This window comes from Styela clava, chromosome 9 (assembly GCF_964204865.1).
Source record: "Styela clava chromosome 9, kaStyClav1.hap1.2, whole genome shotgun sequence".
Taxonomy (NCBI): Eukaryota; Metazoa; Chordata; class Ascidiacea; order Stolidobranchia; family Styelidae; genus Styela; species Styela clava.
In genome coordinates this window covers 4,505,493-4,526,465 of record NC_135258.1, presented here as the reverse complement: position 1 = coordinate 4,526,465, position 20,973 = coordinate 4,505,493, and the positions used below count along the sequence as shown (strand labels likewise).

At 36.1% G+C, this 20,973-nt stretch overlaps 3 protein-coding genes across 3 annotated transcripts; all 3 read right to left on the bottom strand.

The window, feature by feature from the left end:
* Positions 1-132: 132 nt before the first annotated feature.
* On the bottom strand, positions 133-3,735 carry LOC120339800 (protein FAM228B-like). The gene has a single exon (XM_039408007.2). The coding sequence runs from the start codon at positions 3,606-3,608 to the stop codon at positions 2,541-2,543; it is 1,068 nt and encodes a 355-aa protein (XP_039263941.2). The 5' UTR covers positions 3,609-3,735; the 3' UTR covers positions 133-2,540.
* A 4,507-nt stretch (positions 3,736-8,242) lies between these two features.
* LOC120330670 (peptidyl-prolyl cis-trans isomerase H-like) lies at positions 8,243-14,095 on the bottom strand. The gene is made up of 6 exons (XM_039397556.2): positions 13,910-14,095; positions 13,395-13,483; positions 12,354-12,441; positions 11,017-11,112; positions 10,255-10,342; positions 8,243-8,708 (listed from the first exon to the last, which is right to left on the bottom strand). The coding sequence occupies exons 1-6, from the start codon at positions 13,967-13,969 to the stop codon at positions 8,596-8,598; spliced, it is 534 nt and encodes a 177-aa protein (XP_039253490.2). The 5' UTR covers positions 13,970-14,095; the 3' UTR covers positions 8,243-8,595.
* LOC120339793 (guanine nucleotide-binding protein-like 1) lies at positions 14,016-16,614 on the bottom strand. The gene has a single exon (XM_039407997.2). It carries the CDS (start codon positions 16,598-16,600, stop codon positions 14,771-14,773), a length of 1,830 nt encoding a protein of 609 aa, XP_039263931.2. The 5' UTR covers positions 16,601-16,614; the 3' UTR covers positions 14,016-14,770.
* Between the last annotated feature and the right edge of the window lie 4,359 nt (positions 16,615-20,973).

The following is a 20,973-nucleotide window of genomic DNA, read 5'->3' as shown; positions in this document are numbered from 1 at the left end:
TACTTGTATATGTGACTAATGTGCAGTAACATCGTGTAAGTACACTACAAGGCATGATAACTTATTCCCTCATGAGATTTTGATAAATAAAGACTAACTATTTTTTTATGACAGAAACTTTTGTGGGATTTTTCTTTTGTGAGATTTTACTCAATTCAAGGCAACAGTAACATGTATTTAACTTAAAACGAGGCTATCTATAACAAGCCACTGACTGTGAAAGTTTGCTCAAAGCAAGGCCACACATGCCCACTAGGAAGTGAAGGACCCTGCGACAAGGGCAGGGCTACTGATGTAATACAGAATTATTGTGGTTTCATTGTTTAACAATGATAGGATACACACACTCAAAAGTGATGGAGACTCATCTCTGGCAAAGTTGCAGACACCCAATGAATTGCCGAGAGTTATGAATACTATACAGCAGTGGTTCTCAAACGGTGTGACGCACCCCACAAGGGGGGCATAGACAATTTTTTGAGGGGGCGTGTAGCTAATTAAAAATAAAAATATTTGTCATAATTGATCTTGCCCCATTTTGGATATTTACATTTCTATATTGTTTAGAAATTACGATTCCATCCATGTGTTTGTCGTATAAAACATACTTTTGACTTACTAACTGTTTTGTTAGCTAGTTTTTTTTGAGGACGGGCGTCAGACTTGACAAATTCTAAAAAGAGACGTGGCTTAAAATTTTTAAGAACCATTGTTATACAGTAATATGGTGGTACCTTACTTCGTAATTTGAACAGCACCAAGGCTAGAGTTTTGCCAATTCAGTTCAGGCCTTCATTCTGACCAGACAAACATGAAAAATCCATCAAATCTCCCTGGTCAAAATAGGGCACACAGGGTTAAAAAACTCATTTAAAAAAATTAGAAACTAGATGCGAGCAAACAGGCAAATTGAATTGAATTCACTAATGGTAAATTGAATAACTACAAAAGCATGAAACAATATTAATTATAATATAATGCAGTGAGAGTGAAAGACCAAAATTTTCAAGCAAAATGAGATTATCTGAAAAAAAAGTGACAAAGCCCATACCTGGACTAAATAGCACTTGACCATTGGAATTAAAAATTAAAACATGTTTCAACAGCACGAGAGAAATACAACGACTCCAAAAATTACACCAACGGAAAGTCTACAATGGAATGTCACAGCCAAAACAATCTTAATCTAAATATCAATCCTCATTATGAAGATTCTTCACATCAATTTTTAGATTTGTTTCAAATTTTTCTTGGGTAGAATTTTCTGGACACCATTTGAACTTTGAAAGGCTAGTGTGCCAGATGAGTGTAGTCTCTATCACTTCTAGTGGCCTTTTATGCTTCAAAAGTAATTAAAAATAAACAACGTAGGTAAATTAGTTCAAAAACTACAAACTTTGGCAGATTATAATAAAAGTTGACTTACGGTAAGTTTCTTTAGCATACTTTGGCCAGCAGTGACCAATATGGAAGCCGAGAACAAAAAATACAGTGGCATAATACAATTACAATTAAATATTTGGTAGAAGCTTGTTTGGAGTAAAGTGAAAAGCGTTAACAGCTTAATAAACAAAGTAGATAAACTTCTTTAAGCGCTCAGCTACAAGCATCAAATACTGTAAGAGCAGGGTTGTCCCGTATCTGATAGTTAAATATTGATAGCAGATATTACAGTAAGTCTATTCTACAACAAATTACAATGACTTTATGCCAAAGTTTATTCTGTTATTTTATATAAGAATATTTTTTCATTCATGTGCCCATTTCAAAGCATTTTTTTCACTTATAATTAATTTTGAATTATATTCGAAATAATATTATCAGATACTTATACATATGTATTGTAGTTGACGCAAGACTTAATGTTCGATAAATTGTCATGCGAATCAATTTACTAGTCAGCGAAACAGCTTCGTATACCGAGCATAAGAAAAATATGAAACTGATACCAAATAACGAGTATAACTTGCCAAAAATTATAGAAAAAATACCAAACTAACCTACATTCCAAAACAGTTATATCTGGGAAATTTATAAATTTACACTAATTCAAAAAAGAATATTTAGAAAAAGCTAACAGCCTGTGATTTAGAATTACACATGTGCCAAAGATTGTTCATCTACTATTTGTTATAAAATATTACAATTGTGGACCAAATGTGGATGAAAACATATTAAAACTTTAAGAAAGCCAATTTCCTAAAATGAGAAATTCTGTATACATTCAAAATTCTGCAATGTGCCAAAGATTAAGGTAGAAGATTCTTATCAAAGTTTTTAAAAACAGTACAATTGTGTACCAAGTTCATAACGAATATTGAAACATTCAATGACCGAGGCCGCACAATTCAGAATTCTGAATATATCCTTAATTAAACAAACATAATGTTATTTTTTGGTTATATTTTATAAAGCATTATAGTCACCAAATACGAAACCAAGCCAAATTTGTTGTGGGAATATTGAAACATGATTAATATATTTCGAGTCTAAAATGATAGATTCTAGATGGTGAGTAGATTCTAATTTCTATTTCCTAATTATTCTTGTATTTCATCTGCTTGGCTATTCTCGTCTTTATTTAGTTCATAGGTGGTAACTTCTGTTGGAGAAGGCAGTGTGAATGTTACTTGCTTTGGAGATTTTCCAGGGCTTTCGATCACATTTTCTGTGGTGATTGGAGTTGTGTTTAGCAGTGGTAGGAGTTTTCTGTTGTCACTTGTGTTTCCGATTTCGTCGAAATTTATCGTAGAAGCATTTGATAATCTTTTCATACGTTTGCAACTTCGAACATGAATCGGGCTTTCCATATGACGCAGCGGCATTTCAAGCCACGTTTGACAAGTTGTACCATGGCGCCCTAGTGGCCGAAGTGGTAGAGCAGGGAGCCAGCGATGTCTGATAGCATCATCTGAGAGGATTTCTCCAGTTTCGCAGCGGGATATAGTGCGTTCTTCATCAATTCTTTGCCTTTCTTGAGCTAATAACGGATCTTGGAGTCTCGGCGTTTGAACTTTCAGTAGAGTCGGGCTGTCAGGGTGTAGAAGACACATTGGATCGTATTCTTCTTTCGACATAACGTCTAAAAACACATCGCCTTTCTTATTCTTATATTTCAAATATTTTACATATTCTTCACGTTTTTTCTCATCAAGTATTGGGTATTCCGTTTCAATTTTATTTTGAATTTTACGACGTGTGGGCTCGTAAACATTCTCATGCCATTCTTTATATAAAAGTTCTTTCCTGCGTAAATTCAACAACTCGTTTTCTTGTAGAAATTCATCAATGCCATGTACAAAATTTTCTTCGTTTTTTAGGACCGTCATGTATAACTGTCGAGATTCAAGGCTCTCAATGCTGTGATTCTCTTGGATTCTTTTCAGTGATTTTTCGTTTATCCAGTTTTCAATATTCCGCATTTGGCCTAAACTTGAAACCGTAGAACCAAGCCGACTCATTCTAGAGCTGGTTTGACCATGGGAATGCGCCGACAAACGACTTTGGTCACGAGATCTTCGTTTTTCAGAACTTTGAAAATCCATTAATGGGTTCGAAGTGTAAAACTTTATTGAACCTTTCGACAGAGCTTTAGTTACCTCCATCATATTAATGTCGATAGATCTCCAGTATTTATTAACAAAAAATTAGCTTATTTTTCTAATAACTTTAACATGCTTTCCACAACTTGTAATATGCTTGGATCTAAAAATAATAAAATGAATAGACGAGAATAAGATTTTAATGTGAATGAATAAGATAACCAATTCAATTTTTCCATATATACTGTACTACAGCGTGACGTGGCATGTGTCGGCCATCATGTAGACAAAATTGCATTTATGCCAAAAACTCTCGAAATCTATAATAAATTCTCTTTCCTTCAGTAAATTAAAATATTTTTTCCAGAAGAATTCAATGATGATGTTTGAGTTGGTATGGAAACCCAGACTGTCTCATGAAAGCGGGGTTTACACTCACTGATAAAATTAATGTCTTTTAATGCTATTCTTGGATTGTGCTCTACTGTCTGACTGTTACATAACAATAATCAGCTTTGTGCATTATACTTGGGCATATAAATGTCAGAAGACACAAACAAAATCACTTCAGGTCAGCACTATAGGGAACTTAGCATGGAAATGCTTTGAAATACATTGTGAAAGTGACTATTACCACCCTACTCAATTCTGATCAGCTTAAAATGATAATTATGTTTCAACCACCCTGTCAACAGCAAATAGGAAAGTAATGAAGTACCGTAATCTAAAAGCCACAATGGCTGCATCACGACAGAAAATTACGACTAAATAAAGAGTTAAAAAGCAGCTAAATATATCAATATGAACAAACCCATGTTTTTATTACTAAAATATATTGAAAAACAAAATATAAACACCGAAATTATCCCTAACATCACAAAAACAGCAGCGAATCACTCAAAAGTTAGAATGCGGCGTTCGAGTAGGTACTTCCCCTTGAGTGGGTTGCCTTGGCAACTCAATCAAATAACTGTTCAACACTTGATGTCGCTACGGCGTTACTAGTTCGGAAATTCGAGCTAAAATGAGGATTTTTGTTGCGAGTGTTATATATTAAATCTATATAAAGATAAAATGTATAATAGTGTGATATAAATAGAATGCTACAAATTAAGTGTATCACGTGTCCTTAGTTAGGCTTACCATACGTCCCGGTTTAGCCGGGACAGTCCCGGATTTGACAAGCTGTCCCGGCGTCCCGGCCGGTTGACTCAAATGTCCCGGTTTGTCAGCTCGGTTCATGGGTAAAAAATTCAAATTCATTATTATTACAAATTTTTTTTTAACGGTGACAGCCCATTTACCACTGTTTTGCGACACACTTTGCTAGTTCAGAGAGAGAAATCGCTCTATTGTTATGTCACAATTGGTATATGTTTTAATGCGTTTTCTGGCGTTAACTGCCGAAATGTCGTTAAGTTGTCGAAATGCCAAAAAGAAAGTACAAATTTTCTGATGAGTTGAAGAAAGATTTTCCTTATTTGAAGCAAACTGAAGGAGGAAAGGTACACTGTACGCATTGCAGATCTGTTTTTCTATTAGTCATGGCGGACGTTCAGATGTCAACGATCATATCCAAAGCAGGAAGCACAAAACATTGAGGCATCGACTCGACTGACCAATTTTGCGATAACAAATTCGGATGATTCTGTGTCGTTGGCAGCCGATATTTCCCTATCACACTGCTACTCATGATCAAAGTTTTGACTGCACCTCTAAATAAATTTCAAATTTTTTTGAGGCCAAATTTGCATTAACTTGTAAATATACACAGTTAGAATTTCTGATGTCCGCTGTCTGATAAGCGGATTCGCTGATTTTGCACGTTTAGCCAGAAATAAATGAAAGTCAATGCATTGCTCCGCTGTTCTCCTCTGAATTTAATGATGATTTACTTCAAGCTCGAATGGCAACAAAACGCAGAAAAGTTGATGCTAAGTGCAAAGGGTTCAATGGCGCTGAAAATATTCAAATGGAATTTTTTGAGATGCAATGAGGAAATAAATCTATATTCTATTCGAGAGATGTATCACTGCTTGATTTTTAATATAAAAAGTATCATCCGTTCAGTTTCAACTTTCTAAAAATATGTGCGGCCCGCCAATGACTCGCAACCCTTAATTTTGGCCCGCGGGCGACAAAAGGTTGCCGACCCCTGCCGTAGATGTTGCAAATATTCTGTCAGAGGTGAAGCTAAATTTGCAGGGAAAAAATTTGTGTTTAAAAAGAATGTTTGCGATTTTTACGAGAAATGTCTATCGTATATAGAGCTGCACGATGAAGCCTACAATGCTGCCAGGCCACACATATGGACAAATTTGAACAGTAAAATAAACTGGACTGAAGTGTTTGGTCTGCAAAATTGATAAATGATATGTTTGGTTAGCTGATCAGGTTTTGAATAGCGATGCACTTTTTGACAAATACTGATAAAGAGATATTTATCTGAGCATGGTTCAAATGCAATTTGACTTACTTTGCCGGTTGAAATTAAGTGGACAGAGATGTTTAACGTTTTTTCTAACAGAAATATTAGCATTTCGAATTTGCAGCAAATTAGTTGATTTGGTTTTTCGGAACATCGGCATCTGTTAAAAGGATTTTGTTCCATTGTTAAAAAATTTTGGTCCGAAAGCAGGTGCAGAATGCCAGAAGAAAATATAAAACCACTCCGTAACCTGCAAATTTAATGGTGATGTCTCTTGTTATCAGTTTTTTGACAAAATCAAAACAAGAATTTTTGAGAAAGGTTCCATTTACGGACAAATACTTTTGTTCTAAATGAATAATACAAACTAATTTTTAGTGTTTTTTCTAATTCAATCATCAGTAGAGATTTACAGCCGTATATACCCGCAATGGCATGGTAGACGTTCCAATATTATCAAGATTGGCAATCGACCGAATGTTTACCAAATCGCACCGTCCCGGTTTTTTGTTTCAGATTTATGGTAAACTTATCCTTAGTGCCATTTGTAACTTGATACAAATTGGCGAAACATCTGCGTGCAACATTTCCACTTGCTGGCTTCGTCGAAAACGCATGGTTATTTGTTCAAATAATTTAATATGGCAATATATCTAAATCGCAATTAAGTCTGAAATGAATGACGACCGATTGTGCCAAGCTTCTACTGTGCCACAACTACTGCTTTACAAAACCACCAAAGAAACTAGAAAACCCATAAGACAGTGGTTCTTAAAGTATGGGTCGCGACCCAAAGATGGGTCGCGGAAGGTTTAAAAATGGGTCGCGACAAGGTCGTCAATGCAAGGGCAATCTAAGAGGAGAAGGAAGAATTTTCAGCTTTCCCAATGTTTCAGTTTAGCTTCTAAACTCTGGTATTTAAAAATAATGAAATATAAAATTTCATTCACGGAAAGAACTGTCTTGAGGTCATTGTTACATCACAATTCTGATATGCCAGTCACGTGTATTATTTTTATGGTATCGGTAACCATGCACGTCGCTTGTCGTTGTGTTGACCGCGTGGAATGTCGTCTTAGTGGATTAAAATAACCAAAAATGGGTGTCTTTTTGGTAATGTATTGTAAATTGTAATAGACGACGCAATGAAAAAGCTCGCTTCTCGACATTAGATTATTCAATATCTAGAGAAAATGTGACTCCATCTCGAGGCACCATTTACCGCGAACGAAGCAGTGTGTGCACATTTGATGAGTAAAAAGTTGTATATTGCGAGAGATACCGAAGGCAAGCTAGGATGTCGTGTTTGCGACGGACAGCGGACGCCTTTTCTGCTACAATTCGCGACAAGGCACTTGTGCGAGCGAGGATATTTGGCACTGACGGTTATCAAAACTAAGCTCGCAATCGCCTCGATACCCGTGACAACTTGCGTATTGCGTTAAGTAAAATAGAGCTGTGTATTGAAGATATAATGAAAAGGAAATTTCAGTTTCATCAATCTCACTGAGTCAATGGACTGTTTCTAATAAATAGTTGTCTGTATTTGAGTCAAACTGTACTAACATTAAAAACACATTTTGCGTTATTTAGGATTGGGTCGCGAGTATTCATAAAACTCAGATTTGGGTCGCACTCGAAAAAGTTTAAGAACCACTGCCATAAGAGATGTCCGAAGCACCCAAAACTATCAACCCATAAATGATTTGAAACCAATTATGTTTCTTCAGCTCCTGGCTTGCAAAAATTCATCAGCCTTTAAATGATAACATCCTCGTTGCTCTGATATGTGTCAATATTACAAGAGATGAATGACTGCACTGTTCAAATTTCAGCTCACGAGCGTATTTTTTCATGTTTTTATAATCACAAAATTGTCCACTCATCTGAACGAGTAGAGTATTATAAATACATTTCCCCAATAGGAACCACATTCTTATTCTATTTTTACACAATAGTAAACATAGTGCAGCAAGTTTTTTTATTTTTCTACTCCATAACTTACTCTCCACTATAAAAAACTTTCCAGAATCCATTTTCAAATTTTTTCTTACTCCATAGTTTCCGCACCAATAAAAAAGCTTGCCAGGGTTTATTACTTCACCATATATAACGAAAGCGATATTTTGCTTGAGCAATTTTTTACTCCTCCCCAACATGAAACTTGTTTTGGGATCTTTTTACTCCCCAATTTCTTATCTAAGTAGAAACCATGGAATTCTGTCAGTGATAATACAAACTTTTCGCTCTTTCAATCAAATTCACAAGGTAATGAAAAAGCCATATTTTAATGAGTAAAATTTTATAAAAATTATTTTTTAGCTAGATCCTTAGTAGCGAGCAATATTTTTATTGCCAAAATTCACTCCTATATGATTGATTTGTGCAACTTCAGATCTTCTGTTACGCACTACGAGCAAATTTTTCTGACAAAAAGTTAGTGTCTAATTTTTGCAGTCACATATCATGAGCATGATCTTCAATATGGAGTAGATTTATCAGGCATGAGATCCCATAATCATACTTTGCAAAGATATTTTTCCGGAAGAACACTGCTGTCAAAGTTCTGTAGTCACGCATTACGAGCATGTTTCCTTAAAACATTCCGTAGAAAGAATTTGTCGCTCAGTATTCTCCACATTGTGTTACTACGACAGGCAACTTTGGTCGGTTGTTCGCACCGACTGGAGTATTTTCTATCTTTCTCATAACTAGCAACCCTTCAGTCAATAATTTACCTGAAATTTAATAAAGAATAAATTTTAAAACCCTAAATTTTTCACAATAATGAAAACATGGTGTACACCAGTGGTTCCCGAACTTTTTTGACCATCGCCCACCTACAGTAGTTTATACAACTTTATCGCCCCCCAGGCACTACAAGAAAATGTGAGTAAAGCCATGATATGTCGGAAATGAAAGAATCCAGGGTTCTACCTCCTCAAGAATCGCCGTGTACTCTTGCCTTATAGCATTTATCTCCCTAAATTCACCCCATTCCACATTAAAATAATGAACACAAAGTTAGATTTTTGTATATCTCATTCATTCCTATAGCCTGATGATCTGCGTCAAAATACTTCGGTAAAATTCATCCCAGATTCCTCATCCTACTACGGTCTCCAGTCCATAGAATTAATCAGCAATTTGTTTTTGGATTCATGGACTCTGATGTGGAAGAAGCCATGACCAACTATCGGCTACGGCCCATGGGTCGGCAGATTTCATGTCGCTCGCGGGACAAAATTTAGGGTTGCTAGTCTTTTGCGGGCTTATATTTTTTGGAAAGTTAAAAACGGCGACAATTCGTGAACTCAACTCAGTCGTCTTAATAAAAAATTATTACAATGATTTTTAATGTGACACTGTCTTGTTGCTGCATCGCGGTTGATAGCTTTACGACGCCAAGGAACTTTTTCTAAATGGGCATCACTAATTCCAGTTCTTTGCTTGTTCTTTGTACTGTTCATTTTCGAAAATAATTGTTCGCACAAATATGTACTTCCAAACATCGAAGTGAATATTTTTGCATGGTTTGTGAAATTTTGATAAAGATTTTCTTTAAGAAGATACATTCTTACAAAAATTAAGCAGTGATGAATCTCTCGAATAGAATGAATTTTATTTTCTTATTGCATTGCAACCAACATATTCGACTATTTACTGCACTATTGAACCCCTGCCCTCAGCATCAAGTTTTCTTCGTGTTTCTATTTGTCTAATTATTATTAAATTGTATCCTCGTTAAACGATTTGCTGGTCAATAGAATTTTTAGGATATATTAAAATTTAGTCTAAACGTGTCTCACGATAAATTCTGTTACGTAAAAAAATGTAGTTTACTCCTCGAGCGTAGATTAAAAAGAGAATATACCCAAATATATGGACACGAAGCCCACACCCCGAAGCGGAAGGGACTTGGGAATGTGCTGAAAAGGCTAGCAGCCAAACATGACGGAACAAATTCATAAAAAATGTTATACCGGTGTTTTGTTATATCACTATGCATAATATCTAAGTTTGCCTTTGTAATTGATACATTATCTAGTAATACTTGCAACTCATACTCTGGCTTTCGAATAGTAAACAACTATCACCAACTATAATACAATAATATCAAAATAGGTAGATAGTGTTTAGTGAAGGCACGCCAAAACAAAGTAAAGTCTCCTTCACTAAAACGTTTGAACACTTTGATGGGAAGAAATCTCACCCCGAATGGGAAACGCTGCTATGATCATAAAAAACAACAATGATTATTTAAAAAAAACTTCCTATACTCACCAAATACTACATGCTTTTTGTCAAGGAACTCACAGTTCGCACAAGTAATAAAGAACTGACATCCATTTGTATTAGGTCCGCTGTTGGCCTGATCAAGCAAATGAAAGTGCATAAATAAGATTTCGCTTAGAACCAGCATAAAGTTTAGAACCAGCATAAAGCACATATTTTTAGAAAGTTGAAAACCGAACGGATGATACTTTTTATAATAAAAATGAAGCAGTGATACATCTCTTGAATAGAAGATAGATTTATTTCCTCATTGCATTGCATTTTTGGCGCAATTGAACCCTTTGCACTTAGCATCAACTTTTCTGCGTTTTGTTGCCATTTGTCTGATTATAATTGAATTATAGGCTCATTAAACAGGTAGTTGTGAATTTTACAATTGTTTGATTGTAATATAATTTAGTCTATACACGTCTCACAATGAATTGTGTAACGTAAAAAATATAATCGTCAAAATAGCTGTTTTGTTACTATAATTCAGTGAAGCGCCGCGGGCCGGATTATGTTACTCGTAGGTTGTCGACCCCTAGTTTAGGGAAATCACTCTTTTGAAAGTGGTGTTATGTGAAAACTAATGTGTTCTTGAACCCCTGTTTGCAAGAAATATACACGTATACTCGTTTAGCGACTTCCGCTATTGACTAACTCAAACCACCACCCGACAAAGCACAAAACATGTTAAGCAAATCGCATGAGTAATCATACACCACGAAAATCCTTTCTTTTTATTATGTGGATGATATTGAAACTCACCATTGATAGCAATCCTGGTCCTGTATGCTTTTCTTTAAAATTTTCATCTGCAAATTTGATGCCATTATATATGCTTGTGAGGCCTGTCCCATCTCCCTGGAAATATGGATTGGACATTAATGGTTATCAAGGAGGAAAACAAAGTTGATGTGAGGACCAAAGCCTGCAATCTTGGATGTGAGGATGGTCTTTGTCCTGTAGAATTTACTCAATGCAAAGATATGCTCATCAACTCAAAAGAAAAATATTTTCTGAACATTTTTGAGGACCAAATATCTGAAATATCAAATAACAGGAAAAAATATTGAGGAAATATACAATTTCAGCAGGTGGTAGAACAGGGGTGCCCAACCTATGGCGCATGCGGCAAACATGGCGCATTGCATGATTAGAGGTGGCGCATTGCATCTTTAACCCTTTTCATGCCAAAATTGTTAATTGCACTTGGCTTCTCGACGCCAAGTCGTTTTTTTGCGATTTACATGGTGACTTTTGATTGTACCTAAAATCTATTCTCCTTACTCCACGTCGCCCACTTAAGGCTTGTTGGAATTAGAAACAACAGGCGATTATCGACGTTAGCTTTTGGACGGACTTTATGACATTCATTCTAGACTTTTAGCAAAAATTAGTAAAATTTACTATTTTTTCCCTACTGAAGTAAAAAGTTCAGAACTTCTGGAAAAATAGAAAATCGTCATTTATCAGCTTGAAACATGGATTTTCCTTTGCCCAGACTTCCCAAATATCTCCCAATAACCATTGAACAACCAGTTGAATTGCCCAAGCCTAAAAAATTTATTATAAATCAACCCACAACAATGCTGAAAATGCCCCCTAAATACCACCTTTTTCATACAAACTTCAAAAGACCGTTGTCAACAAAAGCGAAGCGTAAAATCGCTTGCTGTGACGTAAGTACTAATCTCGAAGAAGCCTGGAGTAAAATCACGCAACGCTAGGCCAAACAGCTGATTAGCAGAGGCCAATTAGAATCGAGGGTAGAGTAGAGTAGATATTGATACTAAAGGCCTGTTGCAAGAAGCGGACATTAGGCGTGGGAATACAAGAGATTTACGGCGCATCTGAAACATTATGTTTAAAACGTGGCGCATGGTATGTGAAAGGTTGGCCACCCCTGTGGTAGACAGTAGTGATATCCATAACTTTGATAAGACATTAGTCTCGTTTACCTCTTAGTAAATGAGCATAATCATTGACTTCTGGTCGTTCTCCACGACCATGTTACTCACAATAATTGGGTTTTAAGTGACTACATTAAACATAAATTCGGCCACATAAATTTATCCAAAAAACTAACTAAAATGCATTCCCACCTTTACAAAATCACCTCCCTGAACCATGAAATCTTTAATAATTCGATGAAAAGTTGCTCCTTTGTAACCGATAGGAATCCCATCTACTCTAAATAGAATTAGAAGTAATGTGATTTACATAAATTATGAAAAGATAATAAATAATAGAGTAAAAACTGTATCTCGAAAATTACAACTTCAAATAGAAATGCAACAAAACCCTTTCCACAAATGCATCTTATTGAAAATTAGGGTTCTATTTTTACTAATATTGCGGCACGAAATGGCATTACATCAGCCCAGTCAGTTTCTTTTCTGTCGTAGTCGGTGCTCACTGCTAAGCTAAGGCTTTACTGGTGCACTAAAGGTACCGGTTTACTAATGCAAACTGTTAGGTCGTATTCGATTTGCAACTTTGATTTGAAGCTTTTGAATAATTATATCAGGGTGGTCCAAGGTTGTTGGCTCCGCGGGCCACAATATTATTTTTGCATTGTTCGCGGGCCACAATAGTGCCAAAAATAGGTAAACAGTGCAATACAAAATAAACACTTTTATTGTGCAAACACATAGTTATCAGGCATAGCCATTCTTAGCTAATAGAATCTGCAGTTGATTTTTAGTTTTCTATGATGCATATATTGTTAGCATATATTCCCGACCAAAAAGTTAGAAAGCCAGATAACAATTTAGACTGCCAAGCACGTCACTCAACTTCGCTAGTTTCCCCTGCTAGCCATAACACTATTTAATTCAGTGACATCAGTGATGACAATATGTCAAAAGATTTTTCTGATTAATTTTATGACGAAACAACACAAAATGCGATTTTTTGATTACTCTCCGAATGTGACACGGGCCACAGATAATGAAGCGGCGGACTACATGTGGCCTGCGGGCCTGGGTTTGGACCACCCTGAATTAGATAATGATTTCAGTGGGAGTCATTGGACCTTTGTGTCCATCACTGTCCACATTCTTGAGTATTGTAATTGATTTCAAATCGAATCAAAATTTGATTTGTGTTGAATAACCTTGCTTTCTTTTATTACTTGGACTTACTTGTATTCTCCTGTACAAAATTGTCTAAAATTTTCCGCAGTATTTGGCACGACATCTTTGAATAACTCCATTTTCATTCGACCTACATCCTGGAAAAGATGATAGAATAGTCTTAAAAACAATATATAATAGGACTACATACTTTTCTTGAAAGCTCTGAAAATGGCACTAGACCAGTGGGGCGCACCCCACAAGGGGACGTGGACAATTTTTTGAGGAGGCGTAAAGCTAATTATAATAAAAATAGTTGTTAGATTTGATCTCGCCTGTTATTGTTAGCTAGGTATTTTTGAGGTGGGCACGATACTTGACAAATTCTAGAAAGGGGGCGCGAGTTATAAAAGTTTAAGAACCCCTGCACCAGACAATGGCCTTTTCTATGGACAAAAACATGCTAAACACACACTATATAAAACTGGTAATATTACTAGACCAGGGTTTATCAAGCTGGGACTGTTAAAAGCAAAACTAGATTTTTTATAAAAGAGGTAGAGTCTATTTGTATTTTCACTCACCTGGCCACTAATAGAAATATCAAAAAACACAATGGGATTGCCTGGAGTCCTCACACTCATTTTGGGATACAATCCGCCAATACAAATATATAAATAGTAATATTAACTGAAATTAATAAAACATACCGATGATAAAAATGATCGAATATTGATGATTACCAATGATGAGTATCAATTTTATATGTTGAATTACCAAATACTTTTGACATCCACAGAAAAAAGTATAAATCTAGGACGGGGATTGTGCAACCTTTAATAACACAGAAGAGCCAGATACAAATAACTGGGTGAAACCGTGGACCGCACCTTTATTTAACATAGGCTTTCTAGTAGTTGTAGGCACAAAAAGTTCGGTTTTTAATCCTATGAAATACGTTGTTCGCTTCGCACAAACTACCTGTTAGGGCATTACAATGTCATAGGCACAGATAATAAATTGGAATCAGGTATAGACTTCCATCGCAAAGGAATTGGAATTACTAGAATATGATAAGATAGATATACAGTATTATCCATTCAACAACTTGATGCGAGGTTAAACACCAATTTAAGGCAAAAGGGATTACAATAGGCAGGACAACTCCAATAAAACAGTCACAATAGCATGCAAATAATCTCATATATAGCATGAATAAATTATACAATGAACTTATGAAATTAAGTACTGATACTGAAACCAAATCTTGGTGATATCTGGCTATCATTTTAAATAATCAAAATGACAAAAAAAAATGAGTAATTTAATCACCGTACACCATAAAAGTCACATAAAATTTGACAAGTCATCGCCCAATTCCATATGCACACACTTATAACATAAAAATGCTATTTTTAGTCTTTTATAGTGGAAATATTTAAACATCAGTCCTCTCCTAGTAAAGCAAACTTATTTTGCACAGAGAACCCTTTACCACCGTCCCCATGTTCATGAGAAGATTCGGACTCCTCGCCACTGCTTGAATCTTGAGTATCGTGCTCAGAACTGGCTATTTCTGGGTGAGAAAACATTTGATGAAAACTTAATATATCGCCAACACTGCCAGGATCTGAGACCAGACTCAAAAGTTTCAACGTTTCAGAATTAGCCATCCAAGATTTTTCTTCCTTGACATATCCTGGGGGCAACATGAACAAACATAACCTTCCATCAACAGCCATTCTTAAAATATTATTCGCTGCACGATACACATCTGTACGCCGTCCTTTCGCTGTATAAAACCTTCGTTTTTCCGCCCATCCTTCACAAATATCCCAAGCTGTCCACTCTGATTCACCATTAGGGTGGGTGATGCCTAATAGCTTTACAATCGGAATTCTTGATGCTAAATACCCCACAGGAGTATAAGGTTCTTGTACTTGCGCAATTGGGTAAATTCCACTCAAAATTTGCATTTGTTTTTGCACAAGTGATGGAAATACAAGACCAGGGCAATCACATAGCATTACGTCACGAGTTAAAAAGTACGTTTGGAAATATTTTGTGTGTCCTGGCGTTACTGAAGTACTCACAACTTTCTTTCCAATAAGGCCGTTCATAAGCGATGATTTTCCGACATTAGGATGACCCACAAACCCAAGAGTAAGTCTGCCATTTTTAAACAACTCTTTACTTTCTGGACCTTGTTCAGAGGTTTGATGTTCTTCTTCAATATTCATCTCTGGTTCAAGGTCACAATTTAGACCTTCAAGGTCATTCAATATTTTCTGTTCCCAGCTCTCAAGATTAACTTTGTCTCCGCAAATTTTTTTGCAAACTTGTAGCAGATCTTGCGGACCTATTTGCGTGGTATAAACACGTTTTCCAACAGGTCGTTTTTTACTAATTCGCTTTTCCGCAGCGTCTCCTCGTAAATTTTTTGGGAACGAAGTAAAAGTTATAACATGCAGCTCAGGAAATTTCTTTTCAAAGTATTTTTTCCAGGCAATCACAACAGGAGCTGGAACCAGATCGATTTTATTTAAAACCAGTATTAAAGGTTTTTTGACAACATGAATGGCGAAGTTGTACAATGCGGGAGAAAAATGGAGCACTGGATGCCTTACATCAGCGACCATTGCTATGACATCGCTCATCTCAATCACACGCCAAAGTTGCCGCCACGTTTCCAAATTGTGTTCAAAATAACTGAGATTTTTGTCTTCAAACTTGGAGTACAGATTGTCAAGATATGTTGAAAAATATTTTTCCTCACGTTGCTCTAATAATTGTTTTGAATCACGATAATCCCAATGTGGCCGCTGAGGCATGTCCAATTCCGAACCAGGTTGATAAACCTCTTCTATACTCATTTCCATTTTTTCCGGTGGAATCGGAATGAGCAATTCCGTCTGTGATTGCAATTTACGCTTGTCGACTTCATCCCTCGATTCTCGAAGAAAATTCAGTCGATACCTGTCTCTCGGATTCGTACTTTTCGTCGCTTTACCGTGAATATTCCGTCCAGTTTCAAATGCATGGGGATTCCCATCTCCAGAAGAACAGTCGGAATCGTACTTCTCAATTTGATCTTGTAATTTCCATGCTTCTTTGTTTTCTGATCGGGTCAATGACCCTTCACCTCTATGTTTTTTTTCCTGAAGTTGTTTCTTTTTTTGTTTTCCACTAAATGGTTTCTTTTTCGGCATTGAAAGGTAGACTACAAGACTGCGATAAAAAGATATAGTTAGCCAGTTATTTGTTTTCGGAAGCATGGACCTGATGGTGGAGAAAGCCATAACCGACCAGCGGTTACGTGAACCACCCTAAGGCAGCGAAGAGATAGAGAAGATAAATTATTACGAACTTCGTCATGGTGCAAATAATTACAATACACAAGCCAAACACAGTGCGGAATATCAGGAAAGTTACCAAATCTTCAAACAAGGTTTAAATAATGAGACATAATAATTATTGGGATAATTGAGGTGGTGGAAATGTTGAACTATTGAATATGGCGTGGGGGCGTTGCTCATCGTGCTAAGCATTTGGAATATGCTCGCCACCGCACCTCTGATTACTCTGTGTGTGTTCGCAGGTTCAAATGGTAATGTGCGAGAGGATTAGACTACTGGACTCTTAGCCGCCGTAGGGTGGTTCATGTAACCGCTGGTCGGTTACAACTTCAGAACTTCCTCCACCATCAAGTCCATGCTTCCGAAAACAAATACTGAAATAACTAGGCTAATTCTAGAATTCCACACCCGACATGGAATGGTAACCGGACGAGAGGCTGTGGTTTACCATACAACTCCAAAATTGAAAATTTTGACATCAAAATTTGGCTTTTTGTTACAAAATGAAAATATAAAAAATAACAGTGCTTTCTCAGTAGACTAGGTACCGGTACCGGTGTTTAATCAGTTTGCAGCAATATTTTGCAGATTATTTCAATAAAAAGTTAGAGTACAGGAGTTTCGAAATCGAAAATTTTTTCCCAACTTTCTGAAAACAGTTTTTCAAGGTTTGGCCCTTTTGGGTTAATGCCAATGAATTGTATTTGTACTACATGGGGAATATCAGCCTGTGGCCCAGAATATATCATGGTATAGCCTAATTGAATAAACATCAGAATATTTACTGGTACCGGTAACAAAACCACAGACATCAGGGCTTGATTTGTAGAGGAGGGCTGGTAGCATAAAAGTCATATTGGGGATGGCAAAATAGGGATGGCGAAATACGGTCGAAAGGTGGCAGATTAGGGATGGCGAAATAGGGACGAAAAGCCAAATTGGGGATGGCAAAATGCGGTCGAAGCGTGGCAGATTAGGGATGGCGAAATACGGTCGAATGGTGGCAGATTAGGGATGGCAAAATGCGGTCGAAGCGTGGTGGCAGATTAGGGCTGGCAAAATGCGGTCGAAGCGTGGTGGCAGATTAGGGATGGCGAAATACGGTCGAAGCGTGGCAGATTAGGGATGGCAAAATGCGGTCGAAGCGTGGTGGCAGATTAGGGATGCCGAAATACGGTCGAAGCGTGGCAGGTTAGGGATGGCAAAATACGGTCGAAGCGTGGCAGATTAGGGATGGCGAAATGCGGACGAAGCGTGTCAAATTGGGGGTGGCGAAATAGGGTCGATTCCTGTCAGGTTAGAGATGATGAAATATGGTCGATGCGTGTCAGATTAAGGAGGGCGAAATAGGGCAGTGGGTTGACGGGTGTCATGTTAAGGATGGCGAAATGCGTGTCAGATTTGGAAACGAACATTGTCAAATTTAAGGAACTAATCTGATCAGTGTTTCACATTTTAAAATTCATTTAAAAGGTATTGTCCGATTTTACATCGTGTCTTTATTTTATGATTAATTTTAATGTTTTATATATTATTACATTTTTCTCATCAAGTCTTGAACATTTTTTTTATATTTTTCTGATTAATAATTTTAATACAATCTTTTAATGTTTGATATATTATTACGTTTCTCTCATCAAGTTTTGGGTACTCCTGAAGTATGCGCACCAAGATGTCGCACAACCTGAACCCTAACCTGGTACACAACCTGAGTTCAGGTTGTGCGCCAGCTTGTTGCGCATATTTCAAGAGGTCTGCATTGGCTGGCATAGCATTGTGGATCGTGCCATCATTTATGAGGTCATATGTTTTATCTCTTTCGTCATGGTATATCAATTTTTCCCTGGTATTATTGTCCCTACAATTTTTTACGCCACCCCGAAGCCTGCGATATTTCTATTCCAAATACTGTTATTAAACAATTCTTTTCAATTACAAATATTTTAAATTGCTCAAGTATATATGTAGAAGAATCCTGTTTTGCTTTAAAATATTTTGGCATAATTCACGATCACACTGCATGAAGAGTCCATTCTCCGTGTTTCGTTAATTTCAATTCTCAAAATTTCTTTCGAAGTTAATTGGTTTTATAATTTGAATATAACCTTTTGATGTAAAGATGTGTTCGATATATTATGCTATAAAATGATTTTTATGATATTGGGTGAATTCCTATCTAGAGGAGAGTCTTTGAATAGAAATATACGTTGTAGTATTACTCACTTTTGTATAATATTATTCATGAAAACGCGACAAACTATTTGAACTGCGTAAAAATGAAAATGCGACTTTTGTATAACACTGGCAAAGAATCTACAAAAGGCAAGGTAATTAAACATAGGGATTTTGGTATAAACAGTTCAAAACCAACTAATAGAAGATTTCAACACAAAATGTTGAAAACCACCAAATTCATCCATTTTATCGTTTTTCAGAAAGAAAATGTCGAAGAATAGTTTGACTTTTTAGGAATCTTCTTGCATGCTTTACTTCTTGAGGAACATAATTACCATTACTTGGTACAGAATCCAACCCATGTCTTACTGGATAGCGAAGGAGCAACTTATAAATTAATGTGTTACGTGTAACGCAAGTCTTGTTCTCTGTTGCAATTGAATTCCAAGGAAAGACGCATTTGCGACGAATTTTTCGTGCTGTTTGGAATAGGGTGGGTTAGACCTTGGTGCTATATATATCCGCATTGTTTAATATTTAATGGTGCTTATAACTGGCGTAGTTTCGTGCACCGTTATTTCGCGTTCAAATGCGTTTGATGAGGGATTAATTTTGAGCTAGTAATACGTTCAATATTCATATCTAATGATTGTAATATTTGTTCTGGTGAGTATAAGATACAAAAAGCCTTTCTAGATTTTCAATTGAAATCAAATGAAATTATACTTTAAAAAACTTATAGGCGAAATGTTTTGAAAACATTCTGCGCTGAGCAGGGTCTCTATAATTGTACGGACATTTAGCGAAATAAAGCCAGTGAAATACTTCCCTGAATATTCGACATTTACACTGGAGTCAAATTACTACTAATCTGCAACTGAAAATTTTCAACCTAATTGTTTTTGAACTTTACAAAACAATCTCAAACATTTGATGGTCAGAAAACGCTAATGTTTCATGTAGTAGTCAGGGAACACGCAATTTGATGGGTTAGTCTAGCAGGAATGGCGAACCTTATTAAAGAATTGGGTCGAAAATTATTGTTGTATTGTAGAAAAGAAGACTGTGGTTCGTAGACAGGGTTGTCCAAAACGAATCAAATATTCGAATACATTTTCGGCTGATTTTTGAATAATATATAGTCTCTTTTCATCGTAAACACGGTTTTTCGTTTTTGCGGGAATCTTCAAACGATTTTACACATTCATTTCCATTACGTCAAGAAATTGAAGATTATTCAATGTCGTAATTGTTATGATACCCAATAAATTGTCGCAAGTCGGAAAACAAGTCGATTTATTGGAGAAAATAATCAATACTTTTTCCCGCTTCATGGCAAATAATTTTGATAATGTTATTTGAAAGTTTCGACTTTTTACTGGGATGATTTTCTGTTGTGCAAATTATTCATATCCATGACCGATACCAGCATATAAAATTATTATGCGTTATTAATTTAGTTTTGTTTAACGTAACTTATGGTTGCGACGACAATTTGTGAGCATAAAATGTGTAGTGAACTGCCCGATATTATTCATTTTTGATTCCTATTTTTGGATTTACTGAATAATAAAAGTATTATTACTCTGAAATCTACTGGAATTTGTGGACCTAAAATGTGTGGCAAGGTGCCCGAATATAATTAATTTCTGATTCGTATTCACAAAATAATATTACTCAAAAATACACTACACGGACTTAAAATGTGTGGTAAAGTGCCCGAATATAATTAATTTTTTATTCGTATCTACAAAATAATAAAAACATTATTACTCCAAAATACAACGGCAATTTGTGGGCTTAAAATGTGTGGTAAAGTGCCCGAATATAATGAATTGCTGATTCGTATTTTCGTATTCACAAAATAATAAAAGTATTATTACTCCAAAATACAACGGCATTTTGTGGGCTTAAAATGTGTGGTAAAGTGCCCGAATATAATTAATTGCTGATTCGTATTTTCGTATTCACAAAATAATAAAAGTATTATTACTCCAAAATACAACGGCAATTTGTGGGCTTAAAATGTGTGGTAAAGTGCCCGAATATAATTAATTGCTGATTCGTATTTTCGTATTCACAAAATAATAAAAGTATTATTACTCCAAAATACAACG